The 19,976-nt window shown below is 38.9% G+C and overlaps 1 protein-coding gene across 1 annotated transcript in view; it reads right to left on the bottom strand.

The window, feature by feature from the left end:
- ADGRG7 (adhesion G protein-coupled receptor G7) overlaps nt 1–19,976 on the bottom strand; it is a gene marked incomplete at both ends in the record, with an annotated part of 92,728 nt that overhangs the window by 41,481 nt on the left and 31,271 nt on the right. Inside the window, 8 exon segments of the mRNA XM_082839239.1 lie at nt 5,807–5,919; nt 8,320–8,475; nt 8,809–8,972; nt 11,677–11,781; nt 11,895–12,034; nt 14,595–14,695; nt 15,585–15,652; nt 18,996–19,100. Coding sequence (XP_082695365.1) covers nt 5,807–5,919; nt 8,320–8,475; nt 8,809–8,972; nt 11,677–11,781; nt 11,895–12,034; nt 14,595–14,695; nt 15,585–15,652; nt 18,996–19,100 — 952 coding nt within the window.

Below are 19,976 nucleotides of genomic sequence, written 5' to 3'. Positions count from 1 at the left end.
CTGGTTTTGGTATCAGGGTGATGGTGGCCTCGTAGAATGAGTTTGGGAGTGTTCCTCTCTCTGCTATATTTTGGAAGAGTTTGAGAAGGATTGGTGTTAGCTCTTCTCTAAATGTTTGATAGAATTCACCTGTGAAGCCATCTGATCCTGGGCTTTTGTTTGTTGGAACATGTTTAATCACAGTTTCAATTTCAGGGCTTGTGATTGGTCTGTTTATATTTTCTGTTTCTTCCTGGTTCAGTCTCAGAAGGTTGTGCTTTTCTAAGAATTTGTCCATTTCTTCCAGGTTGTCCATTTTATTGGCATAGAGTTGCTTGTAGTAGTTTCTTAGGATGCTTTGTATTTCTGCAGTGTCTGTTGTAACTTCTCCTTTTTCATTTCTAATTTTATTGATTTGAGTGCTCTCCCTCTTTTTCTTGATGAGCCTGGCTAATGGTTTATCAATTTTGTTTATCTTCTCAAAGAACCAGCTTTTAGTTTTATTGATCTTTGCTATCATTTCCTTCATTTCTTTTTCATTTATTTATGATCTGATCTTTATGATTTCTTTCCTTCTGCTAACTTTGGAGGTTTTTTGTTTTTATTTCTCTATTTGCTTTAGATGTAAGGTTAGGTGTTTTTTGAGATGTTTCTTGTTTCTTTTTTTTTTGGCTATGTTGGGTCTTCATTGCTGCACACGGGCTATCTCTAGTTGCGGCAAGCAGGGGTTATTCTTTGTTGCGGTGCACAGGCTTCTCATTGCGGTGGCTTCTCTTGTTGCGGAGCATCAGCTCTAGGCATTCAGGCTTTGGCAGCTGTGGCACTCGGGCTCAGTAGTTGTGGCTCGTGGGCTCTAGAGCGCAGGCTCAGTAGTTGTGGCACACAGGCTTAGCTGCCCTCACGGTATGTGGGATTCTCCCAGACCAGGGCTCTAACCCACGTCCCCTGCACCAGCAGGCAGATTCTTAACCACTGCGCCAGTAGGGAAGTCCAAGATGTTTCTTGAGGTAGGATTGTATTGCTATAAACTTCCCTCTTAGAACTGCTTTTGCTGCATCCCATAGGTTTTGGGGAGTGGTGTTTCATTGTCATTTGTTTCTAGGTATTTTTTGATTTCCTCTTTGATTTCTTCGGTGATCTCTTGGTTATTTAGTAGTGTATTGTTTAGCTTCCATGTGTTTGTATTTTTTACAGTTATTTTCCTGTAATTGATATCTAGTCTCATAGCATTGTGGTCAGAAAACATACTTCATACGATTTCAATTTTCTTAAATTTACCAAGGCTTGATTTGTGACCCAAGATATGATCTATCCTGGAGAATGTTCCATGAGCACTTGAGAAAAATGTGTATTCTGTTGTTTTTGGATAGAATGTCCTATAAATGTCAATTAAGTTCATCTTGTTTAATGTATTATTTAAGGCTTGTGTTTCCTTATATATTTTCATTTTGGATGATCTGTCCATTGGTGAAAGTGGGGTGTTAAAATCCCTGAATATAACTGTGTTATTTTCAATTTCCCCTTTTATGGCTGTTAGCATTTGCCTTATGTATTGAGGTGCTCCTATGTTGGGTGCATATATACTTACAATTGTTACATTTTTTCTTGGATTGATCCCTTGATCATTTTGTAGTGTCCTTTCTGTCTTGTAATAGTCTTTATTTTAAAGTCTATTTTGCCTGATATGAGAACTGCTACTCCACCTTTCTTCTGATTTCCATTTGCATGGAATTTCTTTTTCCATCCCCTCACTTTCAGTGTGTATGTGTCCCTAGGTCTGAAGTGGGTCTCTTGTAGACAGCATATATACAGGTCTTGTTCTTGTATCCATTCAGCCAGTCTATGTCTTTTGGTTGGAGCATTTAATCCATTTACATTTAAGGTAATTGTCGATATGTATGTTCCTATTCCCATTTTCTTGATTGTTTTGGGTTTGTTATTGTAGGTCTTTCCCTTCTCTTTTGTTTCCTGCTTAGAGAAGTTCCTTTAGCATTTGTTGTAAAGCTGGTTTTGTGGTGCTGAATTCTCTTAACTTTTGCTTGTCTCTAAAGGTTTTAATTTCTCCTTTGAATCTGAATGAGATCTTTGCTGGGCAGAGGAATCTTGGTTGTAGGTTTTTCCCTTTCATCACTTTAAATATGTCCTGCCACTCCCTTCTGGCTTGCAGAGTTTCTGCTGACAAATCAGCTATTAACCTTATGGGGATTCCCTTGTATGTTATTTGGTGCTTTTCCCTTGCTGCTTTTAATATTTTTTCTTTGTATTTAATTTTTGATAGTTTGATTAATGTGTGTCTTGGCGTGTTTCTCATTGGATTTATACTGTATGGGACTCTCTGTGCTTCCTGGACTTGACTATTTCCTTTCCCATATTAGGGAAGTTTCAACTATAATCTCTTCAAATGTTTTCTCAGTTCCTTTCTTTTTCTCTTCTTCTGGGACCCCTATAAATCAAATGATGGGACATTTAATGTTGTCCCAGAGGTCTCTGAGACTGTCCTCAAGTCTTTTCATTCTTTTTTCTTTATTCTGCCCTGCAGTAGTAATTTCCACTATTTTATCTTCCACGCCACTTATCCGTTCTTCTGCCCGTTATTCTGCTATTGATTCCTTCTAGAGAATTTTTAGTTTCATTTATTGTGTTGTTCATCATTGTTTGTTTGCTCCTTAGGTCTTCTAGGTCCTTGTTAAATGTTTCTTGTATTTCCTCCATTCTATTTCCAAGATTTTGGATCATCTTTACTATCATTACTCTGACTTCTTTTTCAGGTAGACTGCCTATTTCCTCTTCATTTGTTAGGGGTGATGGGTTTTTACCTTGCTCCTTCATCTGCTGTGTATTTCTCTGCCTTCTCATTTTGCTTAACTTACTGCATTTGGCGTCTCCTTTTCGCAGGCTGCATGTTCATAGTTCCCACTTTTTCCCCCGCAGTGGGTGAGGTTGGTGCAATGGGTTTTGTAGGCTTCCTGGTGGAGGGGACCGCTGCCTGTGTTCTGGTGGATGAGGCTAGATGTTGCCTTTCTGCTGGGCAGGACCACGTCCAGTGGCGTTGTGTGGGGTGTCTGTGACCTTATTATGATTTTAGGCAGCCTCTTTGCTGATGGATGAGGTTGTGTTCCTGTCTTTCTGTTTGGTATGGGGTGTCAAGCACTGTAGCTTGCTGGTCATTGAGTGCAGCTGGGTCTTAGCACTGAGATGGAGATCTCTGGGAGAGCTTTTGCCATTTGATATTAGGAGCGGCCTGGAGGTCTCTGGTGGTCCAATGTCCTGAACTCAGCTCTCCCACCTCAGATGCTCAGGCCTGACACCTGGCTGGAGCACCAAGACCCTGTCAGCCACACGGCTTAGAAGAAAAGGGAGAAATAAGGGGCTTCCCTGGTGGCGCACTGGTTAAGAATCCACCTGCCAATGCAGGGGACACAGGTTCGAGTACTGGCCCTGGAAGATCCCACATGCCGCAGAGCAACTAAGCCCATGTGCCACAACTACTGAGCCTGTGCTCTAGAGCCCGCAATCCACAACTACTGAGCCCATGAGCTACAACTACTGAGCCCACGTGCCACAGCTACTGAGCCCACGTGCCACAGCTACTGAGCCCATGTGCCTAGAGCCCGCGCTCCTCAACAATAGAAGCCACTGCAATGAGAAGCCCACGCACCACACCGATGAGTAGCCAAAGAAGTGCACAGCAATGAAGAACCAAAGCAGCCAAAAATAAATAAATAAAATAAATTTCTAAAAAAATAAATAAATAAAATAAATAAAATGGTTAATTTTATATCCTAAATTTAAAAAAAAAGAAAAGGGAGAAATAAAAAGAAAAAATATAAATAAATAAAATAAAGTTATAAAATAAAAAAGTAATTTAAAAAAGAAAGAGAGGGCAATGAAATCAATAAACAAATCCACCAATAATAAAAAGTGCTAAAAAGTATAATAATAATTTTAAAAAATGAAGGACAGAACCCTAGGACAAATGATAAAAGCAAAGCTATACAGACAAAATCACACAAAAAAGCATACACATACACACACACAAAAAGAGAAAAAGGAAAAAAATATATATATATATAAAGGAAGAGAGCAACGAAATCAATAAACAAATCTACCAAGATAATAAGCTCTAAATACTAAACTAAGATAAACATAAAACCAGAAACAAATTAGATGCAGAAAGCAAACCCCAAGTCTACAGCTACTCCCAAAGTCCACCGCCTCAATTTTGGGATGATTCATTGTCTATTCATGTATTCCACAGATGCAGGTACATCAAGTTGATTGTGGAGATTTAATCCACTGTTCCTGAGGCTGCTGGGAGAGATTTCCCTTTCTCTTCTTTGTTTGCACAGCTCCTGGGGTTCAGCTTTGGATTTGGCCCTGCCTGTGCATGTAGGTCACCTGAGGGTGTCTGTTCTTTGCTGAGACAGGACTGAGTTAACGTAGCAGCTGATTAGGGGGCTGTGGCTCACTTAGACCAGGAGGAGGGAGGGGTACAGAATGTGGGGCAAGCCTGCAGCGACAGAGGGCAGCATGATGTTGCAACAGCCTGAGGCACACTGTGTATTCTCCCGGGGAAGTTGTCCCTGGATCATGGGACCCTGGCAGTGGCGGGCTGCACAGGCTCCCGGGAGGGGAGGTGAGAATAGTGATCTGTGCTCACACACAGGCTTCTTGGTGGCTGCAGCAGCAGCCTTGGTGCTTCATGCCCGTCGCTGGTGCCCGCGCTGATAGCTATGGCACACGCCTGTCTCTGGAGCTCATTTAGGTGGTGCTCTGAATCCCCTCTCCTCGCGCACCCGGAAACAATGGTCTCTTGCCTCTTAAGCAGTTCCAGACTTTTTCCTGGACTCCCTCCCAGCTAGCTGTGGAGCACTAGCTCCCTTCAGGTTGTGCACCAACCAACCCCAGTCCTCTCCCTGGGATCTGACTTCCGAAGCTGGAGCCTCAGCTCTCAGCCCCCATCTTCCCCAGACAAGCCTCTCAGGCTGGTGAGTGCTGGTCGGCACCGATCCTCTGTGCGGGAATCTCTCTGCTTTGCCCTCTGCATCCCCGTTGCTGCGCTCTCCCCTGTGGCTCCAAAGCTTCCCCCCCACCCACCCCCTGTCTCTGCCAGTCAAGGGGCTTCCTAGTGTGTGGAAACCTTTCCTCCTTCACAGTTCCCTCCCAGAGGTGCAGGTCCCATCTCTATTCTTTTGTCTCTGTTTTTTCTTTTTTCCTTTGCCCTACCCAGATACATGGGGGAGTTTCTTGCCTTTGGGAAGTCTGAGGTCTTCTGCCAGCATTCAGTAGGTGTTCTGTAGGAGTTGTTCCACATGGAGATGTATTTTTGACGTATTTGGGGGGAGGAAGGTGATCTCCACCTCTTACTCCTCCGCCATCTTGAAGGTCCTCTCTCAAAATCTTTTTTAAAAGTTTTACCATTTGAAACCTTAATACAGTTTAAAATTTACTTTTATCCTCAAAAACTTGCTGATTAGCAACATTTCTCTCTTTGCCAATGCAGATTGGCAGTTATGCTTCTATTCAACACTAAGGAACTGTGGCATTGATGAACTATGGAACCACATTAATTTTACGCGACAAACTTGTAATTACATGGTATGTAATTTTCCTTCAAGGCACTTACCACAGTTTGTAAGTATACATTTATTTGTGTGTATGTCTTAGTCTCTCCAGGACTGAGTATCTTGTAAAATGAGTATGTTGAACTAAATCTGATTTTCTTTCCAGTTCCAAGAGACTGTATTCTAATGGGAATATGCTGAAAGGAAATGATATCAGGATAGCAATTTCTCTCATGAGAAGAGCCTTCTTCCCTTCAGGTTACCTGGTGCTGACCAGTAATATAATTGTGAGAGCCAGAGCAGCAATGGACAGTGCACATCCAAATGTGGAAAATACATCTAGTGATTCAGGATATTTATATTCCTTTTTGAAACTCTGGAAAGTAAGTAGACTCATTATTTTTAAATAACCATTCTGAAATATCTATGAAAGTCAACATCATAAAGAGATACACTGATTAAAGCAATCAGATATATTGATCAAAATAGCCAGATATGTCTTTTTTTATATAAAGCTGTGATATTTTTAAAGGAAACAAATCAACCCCTTATCTCTAAGCAGTTTACATGAAATAGAGGCTTAAGAACAGTTACCTAACTAATTCAGTTAGGGAAGACATATATACTATTCCTCAATGTCTAAAATCAAAGTTTGTGTTAGATGTAAATTGGCTAGAGTTGCTTTATTTACCCATTAAATTATTTTTATGTGTAACTATAATCCAAGGGAAAATCTGCATATCTAAGCTAATGTACTAAAAATAAAGTTGCAGAAATATTTTTATGGACATGGAAAGATATTCAAATGATCCTGTTCATTTTTCTTTGGAAAATGGGGTATAATTTTTATGTAGTATATCTATATCTACCCCAGCTTTTTAGTATGTAGTCATAGAAAAATATATTCCACATGAGCACGTACTCTTAGAAATCTGGAGAGGTAATAATGGCGGTCACTGGGTGGATAGGATATATATGCATAATTATTTTTGCTTGTCTGTACTTTCTAATTTTTCAAATTGTTAAAATTAGAAAAGCTGAAAATGCTTATTTACAAAACATGAGAATAGTATAGAAACATAATTTTAAAAAGCACACGTTCCTCTTTACTGCCTCTACCCCACATCATACCCTACTTCTTGAGATCCTACTCTTCTCCAGAGGTGACCTTTTTATAGGTGCTTACAAATATTATCTATGTCTCTTTGCACAAATAAACAGGGGTTTGTTAATATAATCAAATTATTTTCAAACTGCTATTTTAAGATATCATACACATTTTTCCATGTCAGTATATTTCTGTTGAGTAAGTAGACTCACTCTGTATGCAATGAGTATGTATTGCTTTAGTAGGGAAAAAATAAAATAAACTTTGTTTTAAAAAATAATAAAATAAAAATTTCACATTACTTCCTATGTGAAGTATACTAAGTAGATGACAAAGGATCAGAGAATACATATATCTTCAGATCTTAGAAATCATCTATACACTCAGAGCCTATCTGCTCTTAAACTTTACATACAATTCTAATCAGCTTTTTTTTTTAATTTTGCAACCCAAAACTAATTACAAACATGAGTAGGTGGGCATTGAGGCAGATTCAGATATTAGTAAGAATAGCTGAAAGTCTGAGTTCAAAAAAGGAGAAAAATAACTATGACAGTATAGTCTGTATCATTTAATATACAAAGCAATCTGAGCTTTACACAGCTATTCAATAATACTAATGATCTTAAGATACCAAAAAAGGTAAAATTTTATCTTTACATTTCTGTTTGAGAAATCAGATCTCTCTGTAATGCAAGTTATAAAATAAATAGTCAAAATCAATTTTTAAATATTTGGTAATTAAAATAAGAAAATGATAGTTATCTCAAAAATATTTTTAAAGCAAGGCTCTATAATTTGATATTCTATGTTGTACCAGTACGTTCTGGATCTCCATTGGCTTCTCAAATACGGGTACATCTTAGCTACCAGAAAATTAAAACATCTGCTTCTCTTTGGAAGAGTCATAGTGTTACTAGGCCCTTAGTAAGGGTAAGACACTCTACATCCCTCCCCATTCCACTGCATATAAAAACATTCCATCCAGTATATAAACAAACATTTTTGTTTTCACCAGAATAATAGGTTTCTGGAAATGAAACAAACAGAAGCCTGTCTTCCTAAAAAGGTCAGCCCAAGAAATCTCAGAGGTGTATAAACAGCTGCACACCAGAGCTGTTGCCAGTTACTTGTACGGGGTAGCACTGGAATGAAACAGCACACACGGAGGTATTATGGGACAAGTTGAATTAAAGAGCTTTTCCTCTTATATCTTCTGGCATAAACTTAGTAACTTAGATGATTACAATGGAAAAAGCTTTGGGTAACTGATGCAAACTGCCCACTCACAGCTATGTATGTACTGAACCTGTCTTCAGCACACAGCTATACAGCCTTACCTCTGGCTGTAGCAACTTCATGCTTCTGATATATGAGTTAGTTGAGTGGAGTCTGTCAGCTCCTCTTTTGCACATGGGCTCCCTTCTCATTATTAAATACACAGTACTGAACTCATCTATCCGGAGACTATATTGCAAAAAACTCTATTCTACTTGCCTTTACCAGCACTTCCCTTTTTAGTCCTCTAACTCCATTCCCTGTTTTTCCATTTAATCTGAGTTGAGTGTCTATGTAAACTAACCCCCCAAATTATCTCCAGTTAGTATATACCAAAATCGTATATAAGGAAATTCTTGTCAGGAAGGAGATTACCGTGTACACCCTTACCATCAATACCGCAAAGTTAGTAGTATGGTTGCAGCAGCACCGCAAGAATCCATCAATGACTCCTTCTTTGTGACAGCCATGTGTGTCCCAATCCTTCAGGGAAAAATTCCAATAGACACAGGCATAGGAATGAAGCTGGAATTCTTTTTCATTGTACTGTGAATTGATAAGACAATGGCAACTGATTTTTCAAAATGCTTAATTGGGTAGAAAAAATCAAATAGGCCAAGATAAGCATATGAGAAACCAATTAGATATGTACAAAGCATAGCATCTTCATTACAGATTGAGGAGAGGAAAAAGGATATAAAATTCAAAGTAGTTAATTTTGGGTTTAGCTAGTCTACAAAAATATGGATGGGGTAAGTTAAAGTGAATACTGTCAAAGAATCTTTCAAAGAGTTGTTCTGTGAATTTCTTTTGCCCAAACTGTCCCTGGTTTTGTAATCAAAAGTGAGCTGAATTATTTCTGTTAATAGGAAAACTCACCCTTGGACTAAAAAACATTTCAACAGAAGTGCTCTGATCTTCCACATTTTCATCAGTTTTGCTTGAGATAATTTTTTGGCTAAAATGTGATTTAGCTATAAAAGTTTTTGACTGGAAAAGCTTGTTGTTTTGATACACTACAAAGCCACATGCCTTGGCATTAGCTGTGAGGGGGGAAAAGGACACTAAAATTAATAAATGAACCCTAGGGTAAGCAAGAAACAAAGTCCCATGCCATCATTGAACTGCATGACTGCTTAATACTTGGGTAAAGTACAGAAAACGTGGTTTGCTGGCTGCCTTTATTTAATTGCAGTATGTAATTAACATATATGATCTGTGGTTGGCTATTCCACCCTCATTAAGTTTTTTTCCTGAGATAAGATTCCTTATGTTCTAAATGGAAACCATAATTCCTGTCTAATCCGCCTGGAAAAAAAAATTGGAAGGATATCATGTATAAAGTAAACATTCTTGCTTTCTATGCAGTGAGACGGAGTGAACACGATGTGAAGGTAGCTCAAGACCACGTTGCTTCCCCCACTGACAAGACATCAAACAAGAAACAGCAGAGGGTGAACATCAGGACAGCTGTACCTAGAGGATTGCTCTGTGAGGTCTGTCTCCCATTCAGAAGGACTGAGCAGGGACCACTGTATTAAGAGACTGGAGCTCAAGTTGTGCATATCAGGGAAACAGCAGAGGGTGAACTCTGCTGTCTTTCACAAGTGAAAAACTTGTGTGTGTGTATTTGCATGTGTGTGTATATATATATACGTGTGTGTGTATACACACACACACACACACACACACACACACATATATGTATATTATATATACAAGGAAAACTAAAGCGGTGGTGGTGAGACCAGCCTAATCAGTCTTGTGCTTTGAGAGATAGGCAGGCAAGGCCCTGACAGCCCCCCAGATGTCCTCCACAGCCAGCCACTTTGCTCTGTCCTCATCTGGGAAATAAAGACATTGGCTTCTGAGGTGTTTTCATGGCACGTTAAGCCCACCAAATTGTTCCTCCTGGATACTAGGTGACAAAGTTAACCCTAAAAATGTAGTATGGCTTCTTTTTAATCTTATTTTTATAAAAGAGTGACATGCTTGATGTAAAATCCAAATCCATCCAAGTATATAGATTTAAAACATGAAATTCCCTACTCACCCATCTCCTCATTTCTACAGTATTCTGGTTATTTATTAGAAAATCATCTTTTCATCTAGATAATTAGATTCACTAGAATAAATTATATTTACCACTATCTTATAATTTTAAAAGAATCTCCATATCTCTAGACATAATCCTCCTTGATGTTTATTTATATTCTCTCTTTTCTTGATCAAATTTGTCAGAAGCTTGCATATTTTTCATTAGTCTTTCATGGAATCAAATTTTTATTTTGTTGATCAACTCTAGCATTTGTTAATTTCTATTTTTATTAATTTCTGCCCTTTTTATTAATTCCTTCCTTCTAGATTTCTTTACATTTATTTTAATTTTTATGCCTCTTTATCTGAATGATTATTTTTTAACAATTTCTTTTATTATCTAATGAATTTATTAAAGGATATACATTTTCCTTTAAATACATAAATTCAAGGTGTACTGAATACCTAAATACAAGCACAAACACTAAAAATATTCAGGAGAAAATATAGGAGACTAGCATGACTTTAGTAGAGCAATGAATTTTTTTTAAGTACCAATTACAGAAAAAAGATTGGTACATTGGACTGCATTATAAATTAAAATTTGAGTATGACAAAAGACATGAAAAACCAAGTAAAAGATAGCTATAGACTGGAGAGAAGATATTTGCAACTTCTACAACCAATAAAGAATTAGCCAATTAGAATTATATAACCAGTGAGAATTATGAACTTAGTCTTTCTAAAATATGTACTTTCTGGCACTGGATTTTCTTATTTGGGGAGAGAATAAAAGTAAATGTGTGTGTTTGGTTTGCTTATTGTAGTTGAATTAACCAATTTTTTTTTTAGACTCTGAAAAGTACAATGTATGGATACCACGGGGGAAAGAGTGGGGGTGGGAGGAGTTGGGAGATTGGGATTGACACATATACGCTAGTGGTATTATGTATAAAATAGACAACTAATGAGAACATACTGTATAGCACAGGGAACTCTACTTAATGCACTGTGGTGACCTAAATGGGAAGGAAATCTAAAAAAGAGGGCATATATGTATATGTATAGCTGATTCATTTTGCTGTACAGCAGAAACTAATGCAACATTGTAAAGCAACTATACTCCAACAAAAATTAAGAAAAAAAAAGAAAAGTACAAACATTTCAAGATAGACATAAGAATTTCTAAAGGGCCACATGCAAGATGATAAGGAGCTCATGGTGGGCACCATACTAGTAGAGATAACTGAAAATTGGTACTGCTAGATGATGACTGCATCAATTACATAAAATATCCCAAGGTCAGGTCTATAGGATGAATTTAAGCCTGTGAGTGCCATTCCACTAGTAAACACAGGCAAAGCTTACGACTGAGTATTTTTTAAATGTATTTTTAAATGTAAAACTGAACCACTTTAGCTAGATTTTTGTTGGAAAACAGATTTGCATCCATGGCCAGAGCATTTCAATTCTGCTACCCTCCAAAGGGTTTTTGCAAAGAAAGAGAGGAAAAAAATAAAAAAAGAAATTATCTCTATGGTCTAGAATAGTAGACTTGACATTAACATAATTTGTCAGAACTCAAACATACTCAAACACAAATTATTCAGTGTGAAACAGTAAACATTATTTCTCGTTCAATGGATGTAAGTTATTAATTCCATGAATTGGAGTGCATTTTTTCATGTAACATAATTTAAGACCTGCTTTTCGTGGTGTTGAGCAAGATCTGAAGTTCAGCCTGTTCATTCAGATTCAGTTTGTCCACACTTGCATTTACAACTGTGGAACGAGAAACCAGAGAATCCCTAGTTCCTATGAGAAGGAAAAAAAGCAGAATTTCATAAAAGTCTACACTTTCATGAATAGAGCATTATCGGTAGCAGAATGCTCTCTGCTATTACAAGAACCTGAAACAAACAGCTCACCTTTCAGCACACTGAAGAGAACACCTGTAGATCCCACAGTGCCTTCTGAAGAGAAATTAACAGACTGTATTGCTATATTAGGTTCTACCACTGACGTGTTGGCCAAAGACAAGGAATAAGTTTCAATTTGCTCAATAAGCCTGCATAAAATAAAATGTAACAACATAATATTGTGGAGATTTGTCATAAAATCAGTTGTGTGTGTCCCACATTCCAGTAGAAAGGAATGACCACAGAATTCATGTGATCACAACATTGGCACAATTCCCTAAAAATATCTGACTTTCTTTACGAGAGTCTTACTTTGTTACATATACCTTTTTTTAAAGTTCTGGTGGACTCTTCCCACTGACATGTACCTTGGACACAGATGCCAGAAAGCTGGAATTCAAGAATGACAGATTTCCCAGTAGAAACAGTCTTTGTTATCCTGCTCTTCTCATAAAAGGATGGCGCTACCACCCTCCAATGACCAGGCATTTGATTCTTGTTTCTCCAGTGCTGAGACTCAATTTCCACTTATTCAACTTTCTCCTCTCACACAAACCCCTCGGGTTCCAAAGCATCTCTTATAAGTGTCGACTCCTGAGGTGACAGTTCATATGGAATTATGGAAGAGCAGATCTCTGAGCTCATTGCCTCGGCTATTAACTAAACTTTGCAGGTTTTCACAATGTTCTTTTCTACTTTGGATAAGTTAAAAGATAGATTAGATGGAAGGTGGGAGGGAGTGGGGGGAATCTGTTAATTTGGTGCTCTCCAAAGGTAAGTCATAAGACTGTTTCTTTTCCTGTTTCCTATAGAAAATATTTCCACTCTTTCTGTACTTGACAAAACAAAATGTCTCTATCTAAGATAACTGGTTCAATCTAGTTTTCCCAGAAATGAAAGAATTTCATTAATATGTAATTGTTCTTTATTCTAAATCTTTATTCCTGACACTAATATATCTTTTTTCTTCCCCAAGTGAGATTTTAAAAAGAATAAATTTTTAAATAATTTAAAAAACTTCATAAAAAGAATGTGATAGTCATTCATATGGAAACATTCAAGTCAACTTCTCTATTTCAAAAGTTTCCTTTCATAACACCATTTTCTGTAATTTTCAGCAATTCACACTATGCATTTCCCACTTGATGAATAGCAATCATACTCCAGAGCTGCTTTCGACAGAAGGAGTACCTAACAAAACTGCAATCTGCTAAGAACATAGTTCATACATTCATTCAACCAACAGTGTCTGTTGAGCACCCACTAAAAGGTCAGTACCTGTGAAACACTGGCGATACTAAGGGGAGCTCCTTCAGGCATTTGAAGGCTATAGGGAAAAATGGGCCAGGTACATGGGGGTGTTTGCTGCTTTTAAAGGGCTGCTCTAGCCACAGCCACTTGTAAGACCTTTATTCCTTCCATATTATTCTTTCCTCCTCTTGTCGTAACTGATTGGATGATAGGTGGGTGCATGTCTCAGAGATCCCAATCAGGAGGCTGGCCATCAACCTAGTACAAATAACTAGAAGCAATCTGATTCTTTTCCCTAGGAAGCTTCCATTTAGTGCAGCAGTTATATCAGAAAGCCTGGCTTTCAAGGGGACCAGAGAGGTCATTAGAGTCAGCCCTCCGTATCCGCGGGTTTCGTTTCCGTGGTTAGTTGAATTTGCTAATGTGGAACCCCACGCAGATACGGATAGCCAACTACACCATTTTATATAAGGGACTTGAGCATCCGGGCATTTTGGTTTCCGTGGGGAGCCGGGGAGGTAAGAGAGGGGACGGTCCTGGAACCAATCCCCCACGGATACTGAGGGAGAATTGCATATCATTGTAAGGACAAATACAAATTAAAAATGAGAGGTTTAATTCCTCCTGTGGAAAATAAGGGAAGAAATTTCCCTCCCCTCCTTTTTCTTTGAGCATTTACTTTAGAAAACTTGCAGGCACTTTCTCTTCTCTTTGAAATGTAAATAAATCCTTTTGAAAACTAGATTGGCATTTTGTCAAAGACCTAGGAATGTCTTTCTCAGGGACCTGGGAACCATCTCTTTGAAATGGAAACATCGAGGGAGCTAGCTAGTGCCCCTATCTCCCAGTTTCTGTGGGAGAGTAGTAGCCTAACTTCGGTGGGTGGGCACCTTGCTCCAAGTTGCAAAACTACCTCCTTTCATAAAGATATGAAAGGTTTGTTCTTCCTCTGGATAAAGTCAATTAGCTAACACAAAAGGTCACCTCAATTACCCAGTTAACTTAGGATAAACTGTGTGTGGCAAATAGTGCTGTCGAGTTCTCTTAACTGAGGACTAGTTATTATTTATCTGAAAACATGTATGTAACAGGTTGTATCTGCTTGCCTACCTAAAGAGGTCAGATTCCCTTCTTCTTCCCAGTCTATTAAGGGTTTGTCTGTGATGTTCGTCACATTCTGGTTTAATGCCTGTGCAACAATTAAAGTGTTTTCTTTCTCTACTACCTTTGTGGAGAGGATTTCTGGGTTGGGAGAAGATTTTGTTTTTAATTTTACTTCCCCAACATGAAAGGGTTAAATTATGAGAGAGCAGAAACTATAAATAAAGATGAGACATACATGTTTACTGAGTCATGTTAATGATAAACACAGCTGCTAACCTATTTTTCCAAGATTTAATATGGATAAGTCCAGTATTATGCTAGCGATTTACATACATTATCTCATTTGAGCCTTACAAGAATCCTGCTGAAGCGAGTCCCAAAATCACTCCCATATTACACTGAAGAATCTGAGGCTCTTTGGAGAGATATGGAGTAATTTGGACTAAATCATGTAGCTACCAAAAAGCAATGCGAAGATTTGAATCCAGAACCGTCTGATTTCAACAGCCACTGCCATTACATTCTCCCACAGGGAAGACCCAAAACTGCTCTACTGAGAGCTTCAAAGCTGCCTTGGAAGCCCTGCCATCCCCCTGGTCCAGCATCCACAGGGCCCAGCTGTATTATGATCCTGTTCCTAGGTTCCCAGGAGATTCCATATGCCTCTTTACAGTAGCTCTCTTTTGGTTAAGATAACTTGATCAGCTGCCTTGTAAGCAAAGAAAGCTGGCTAGAACAGAAATGCAAACAGAAATGTGCAATGGAAATGTTCAAGGTAGTCAGTATTAGCAGTTTTATGTTCCCAAAGTTAGGTAAACAAGGACAACTAGGAGCTTGAACGTAACAGCAAAGTTTCAAGGTTATGGATCAGTCTTTACAGCAAGTGTTCAAAATGGAGAAATAAGGTCTTAGATTCACTGATTGAGTCAGATGCCTTTACCAGCAGAGACTCTGCCCTGGCTGGGCCCACTTCAACACCCTGCCTCCTCCCAGTTTAGAACAAGAGAATGCATGGAAGGATGCTGGAGAACTCTGCCGTGACAACGTGCGATGAATGAAGCTGGAGTGAGTTCTTTCCTCCCTGTCACTCTCCTCTGTTTCACTCTCACCCTGTCCACTTCTCCCCATATGTGTAGAAGGGGAGTTCGGTAGCTTAGAGACACAGAAAGGAAACTGTAGATGAAAGAAGGGGAAAGTCAGAGTGAGATTTACCATTTAGGCTGGTGCCTATCAGGAGACCTTGCACATTGGTCTCCGTTCAGCGGATGGAGTTTGGAAAGGAAGAGTTGCCCCAAGTAACAACTAATTTCCTTCCAGGGGAGAGAGGAGAGAGAGAGAGATTACCTCTGTTGGCAGCTCACCAAGAGTGTTCTCCTGAGGAGAGCTAAGAGCTTGCTGACACGATCTTAGGGCTGGAGATTGAGGCGAAAGCCTTATTTACATGAATAAAGACCTGAGTCCACAAGGGTTTACACAAAAGATCACCTGGGAGAGGGTAAACTGATAGCCCATCATTAGATAAATAAGTAGACTAGAAATTCAGAGTGGGAGGAAGGAAGGACTGAGTGTGGTTATACCATTTCATATTTCAACGCATCCTATATTGAAACTTTTTATTTATCCTCTAAACACCTTCTTCTATGCCATTTGGACTTTACACATAAATCACACATAATTGTTTTCTTTTTTCTCCATGACTTAAGCCAGTAAAATTCATAACTGTTTATTAATGGGACAGTGTTTTCATCTATCTCATGATCTGTGACTTTCTCAGCCAAATCCCACAATGGCTCTTTCCTCAGCCTTCTCAGCAAAAACATCCACTCCTCTCCTTTGCCTCCAGCAAGACTGCAAACACAGAACCTCCAGCTCTGAAGGGAGTTCACTGAACATAGACTCTGGACCAACTTCAAGAAAAATGGGAGTGTTCACACTCCCAGTGAGAAGGACCCAGACTCCTAGAGAAATCTGAAGCCATAAAATACACCAGTTCAATTGTTTATAACACCTCTACCATCATCTCTCAGAATTATAATCTTGTCAATGTTCTGTTTCAGGCATTTGCACTTTTTCTACTTTGAGGACTCAACACTAAATAGGTACTGGTTATAATATTAGAGAACTGAGAACTACTAGGAATTTCTCCTAAGGAAATAATAGGTCATGCAAACAAACATTATGTACAAGAATGAAATACCAAAAGACTTGAAGCTATCTAAATGTCCAGCAGCAGAGAACTGTTTAAATAATAGCTGACTCATATCATGCAGTTATCTAAAATTTATGATGTAGATGCATAAGTATTTATATTAAAAAGTTGTTTACAAAGTATTAAAGTGACAAAAACAAGTTATAAATTAAAAGAGTATGTAGGGCTTCCCTGGTGGCACAGTGGTTGAAAGTCCGCCTGCCGATGCAGGGGACACGGGTTCGTGCCCCAGTCCGGGAAGATCCCACATGCCGCGGAGCGGCTGGGCCCGTGAGCCATGGCCGCTGAGCCTGCGCATCCGGAGCCTGTGCTCCGCAGCGGGAGAGGTCACAGCAGTGAGAGGCCCGCGTACCGCAAAAAAAAAAAAAAAAAAAAAAAAAAAAAAAAAAAAAAAAACACACAAAAAACAAAAAAAAACCCACAAAAAACCATAATAGTTACTCAGAAAAGAAAAATACATAACCAAATGAAAGATGGTGATTCTCTTGTCCCAAAAAAAGTAATACCTTTCAAGCAAGTGTGATGTCCCTTGATGGCTATATTACTGACATTTTTACGCTTCCTGATTCAACAGCACAGTTATTTTTTGTAGCCGTATCTGTTTTGTAAATTATAAAGAAATATTTAAGACACAAAAAACATATAAAAATTATGACGGTAGGACTCCCCTGGTGGTGCAGTGGTTAAGAATCCGCCTGGGCTTCCCTGGTGGTGCAGTGGTTGAGAATCTGCCTGCTAATGCAGGGGACACAGGTTCGAGCCCTGGTCTGGGAGGATCCCACATGCTGCGGAGCAACAAGGCCTGTGAGCCACAACTACTGAGCCTGCGTGTTTGGAGCCTGTGCTCCGCAACAAAAGAGGCCACGATAGTGAGAGGCCCACGCACCATGATGAAGAGTGGCCCCCGCTTGCCACAACTAGAGAAAACCCTTGCACAGAAACGAAGACCCAACAGAGCAAAAATAAATTAATTAATTAATAAATTCCTACCCCCAATATCTTCTTTAAAAAAAAAACAAAAAGAATCCGCCTGCCAATGCAGGGGACACAGGTTAAAGCCCTGGTCCAGGAAGATCCCACATGCCTCGGAGCAACTAAGTCCATGCGCCACAACTACTGAGCCTGTGCTCTAGAGCCTGCGAGCCACAACTACTGAGCCCATGTGCCACAACTACTGAAGCCCATGCACCTAGAGCCTGTGCTATGCAACAAGATAAGCCACCACAATGAGAAGCACGCGCAGTGCAACAAAGAGTAGCCCCCGCTCACCGCAACTAAAGAAAGCCTGCACACAGCAAGGAAGACCCAAGGCAGCCAAAAATAAATAAATGAATTAATTAAAAAAAAACAAATACTATAAAAAATAAATTATGATGGTAAGTATCTATGGACATACCACAGGAAGTAAGTACCAATACAGTTGAAGCTCTTCTTTTACCTCTGAGCTTTTAATCAAGAAGCTGGAAAGAACTATGTAAAGAGTAGAATCATGAATACTTGAGTAAGCATGATATATGTGGGCAGAGGCAATTTAGATTCGGCAAATGGAATGCTGGTCTAAAAAATTTCTTAGAATAAATAAGGCAAAGAAGGACATAGGAAGGAGCAGTGCATACAATTTAGATAGTGTTTCAAAGAGCCCTTGACACACATAGAAATAAATATCTAAATAAAATGTGAAAAATTTTCCCAGGTTCATTATTCACTATCAAACACTTGCATAAACATCTAGAATTAGTTACTGAGCTATCCAGTTCTGCAGGAAGTGGATGATAACCTGCAGAAAGGTGTGAGAGGCAGGAGGATTGGTCAGATGAAAATCAATGCAAACCAAGGACTGTTAAAACGTTTAGGGAAAATCATATGGGATAATGGGCTCTAAGCTGTCAGGAAAGGGGTCTATGAATTTAAAGGGCTACTCTTAGAAGATATTACCCAATCTGGCATTAAAATCGTATATGTCGTCAAAATCCTAGATATCATCAGGGAGCATATTAGAAATAGAAAATATCATTTGCTCCTTTATTCTTGGAAAGCCTCTGTGCAAGCAAGGTTGTCACGCTTCAGGAAAGGTGTGATGAAGCTAGAAAATGTTCCAAGATGGAAAACTAAAATGATCAAAGAGGTGAAGGACTCCTAACTGTGAAGAGACTTAACTGCAATTCTACCTAGAAATATGAAGTCTCAAAATAGATACGGTGTAAACCTACAGTCTACCCAGTCTTTAAAATTGAGATAAATTATGTAACAGCAGATCTTAACCTGATCAAACTCCAGGAGATGGAGGAGGCTGCAAGAATAAATCTATTGAAGAATTAAAAGGAATTTACTACCGATCTATATTTCAGTTTTTAGGAGAACTGGAATTATGTGATGTAACACCCAAAACTTTGAACATTGGCATCACGAAATGGAGCCAAACCCTTCCACAAAATCTTCCTTGATGCCTCTTCTAGGGACCTAACACTAGTTGGAGAGATGATAGGTATGACCCAGCATAGCAATTCATATGCCTAAACAGAGGAGATGCTTGGAAAAGCACAAACCATTCGGAGTGTTCTCGTCACATGTTTGCAAGGAAGAGCCATATCTTTCCACTGGAATTCTGTGAAAAGTAAAATTCTCATAGGTACTGTTTTCACAGAAATTAACTATAAGGGAAAGAAAAAATATTCTTCATCATAAATTCATCATTAATCAAAAATTTTTCATTATAAATTTTCACTTTTCTTTCTCAAATTTCAAACCAGATAAAAGTCAAAGTTCAAAACCTCTCTGGTGTAATTCGAAGGGTAATAGAAGGCTTATAGGACTCACTGACCAGCCAGGAACTACATACTTTCTTATCTAGTTAAGTTACTACCATTACAATAACTAGTATGTTCGATTACAGGTTCCAGTTAAAATGTGCACAATATATAACTCAGTCGAGGTGGGATGTGATCACTAACACATCAGAAAGGATAGTGTATCAGATTAGTTGAAATCTTGAAAAGCAAAGATATAGAGCCTACAGTGGCAAAAGGCATCATGAGGGTGTGGGTTAAACAAGAAGCTAAAGTCATGGAGTATGTGGGATACACTGGCTGCTTGGAGGGTAGGTAATTATAGGAGTGAGCTTCTAGGGCTCTGAATCTTAAGCAGGCAGCATGAAGTATGTAGAGTGTTGGGAAGCACACTGCAGATCAAGAAGTGGCTTTGAACTTTGATTCTGAGATACCATTGACTGAAGTCAAGCCACTAATTTAATAACATCTCTCCAAGAGAAAGGAAGAAAAAACAAACACTTCATCTAAGTATATACTTGGATGAGAAGATGCCTCTTGATTTCAGAAAAGTTAAGTATGTTAGAATTATGATATTTGAAATGGGGTAATATGGCGTATCACCAATTGAAAGGAGCTGAGAAAACCATATTACCCATTGCTCTATAGTAGACACCGCAGTCAGAAAGAAAAGCAACTGAGTTTTACAGAGAAACTTAACAGTTGGGAAAGAAATGAGGTGTACTGAACATACAGGTAAAT

The sequence above is a fragment of the Leucopleurus acutus genome (assembly GCF_964270905.1).
Source record: "Leucopleurus acutus genome assembly, chromosome: 5".
NCBI lineage: Eukaryota > Metazoa > Chordata > Mammalia > Artiodactyla > Delphinidae > Leucopleurus > Leucopleurus acutus.
This window is presented reverse-complemented; position numbering and strand designations above follow the sequence as displayed.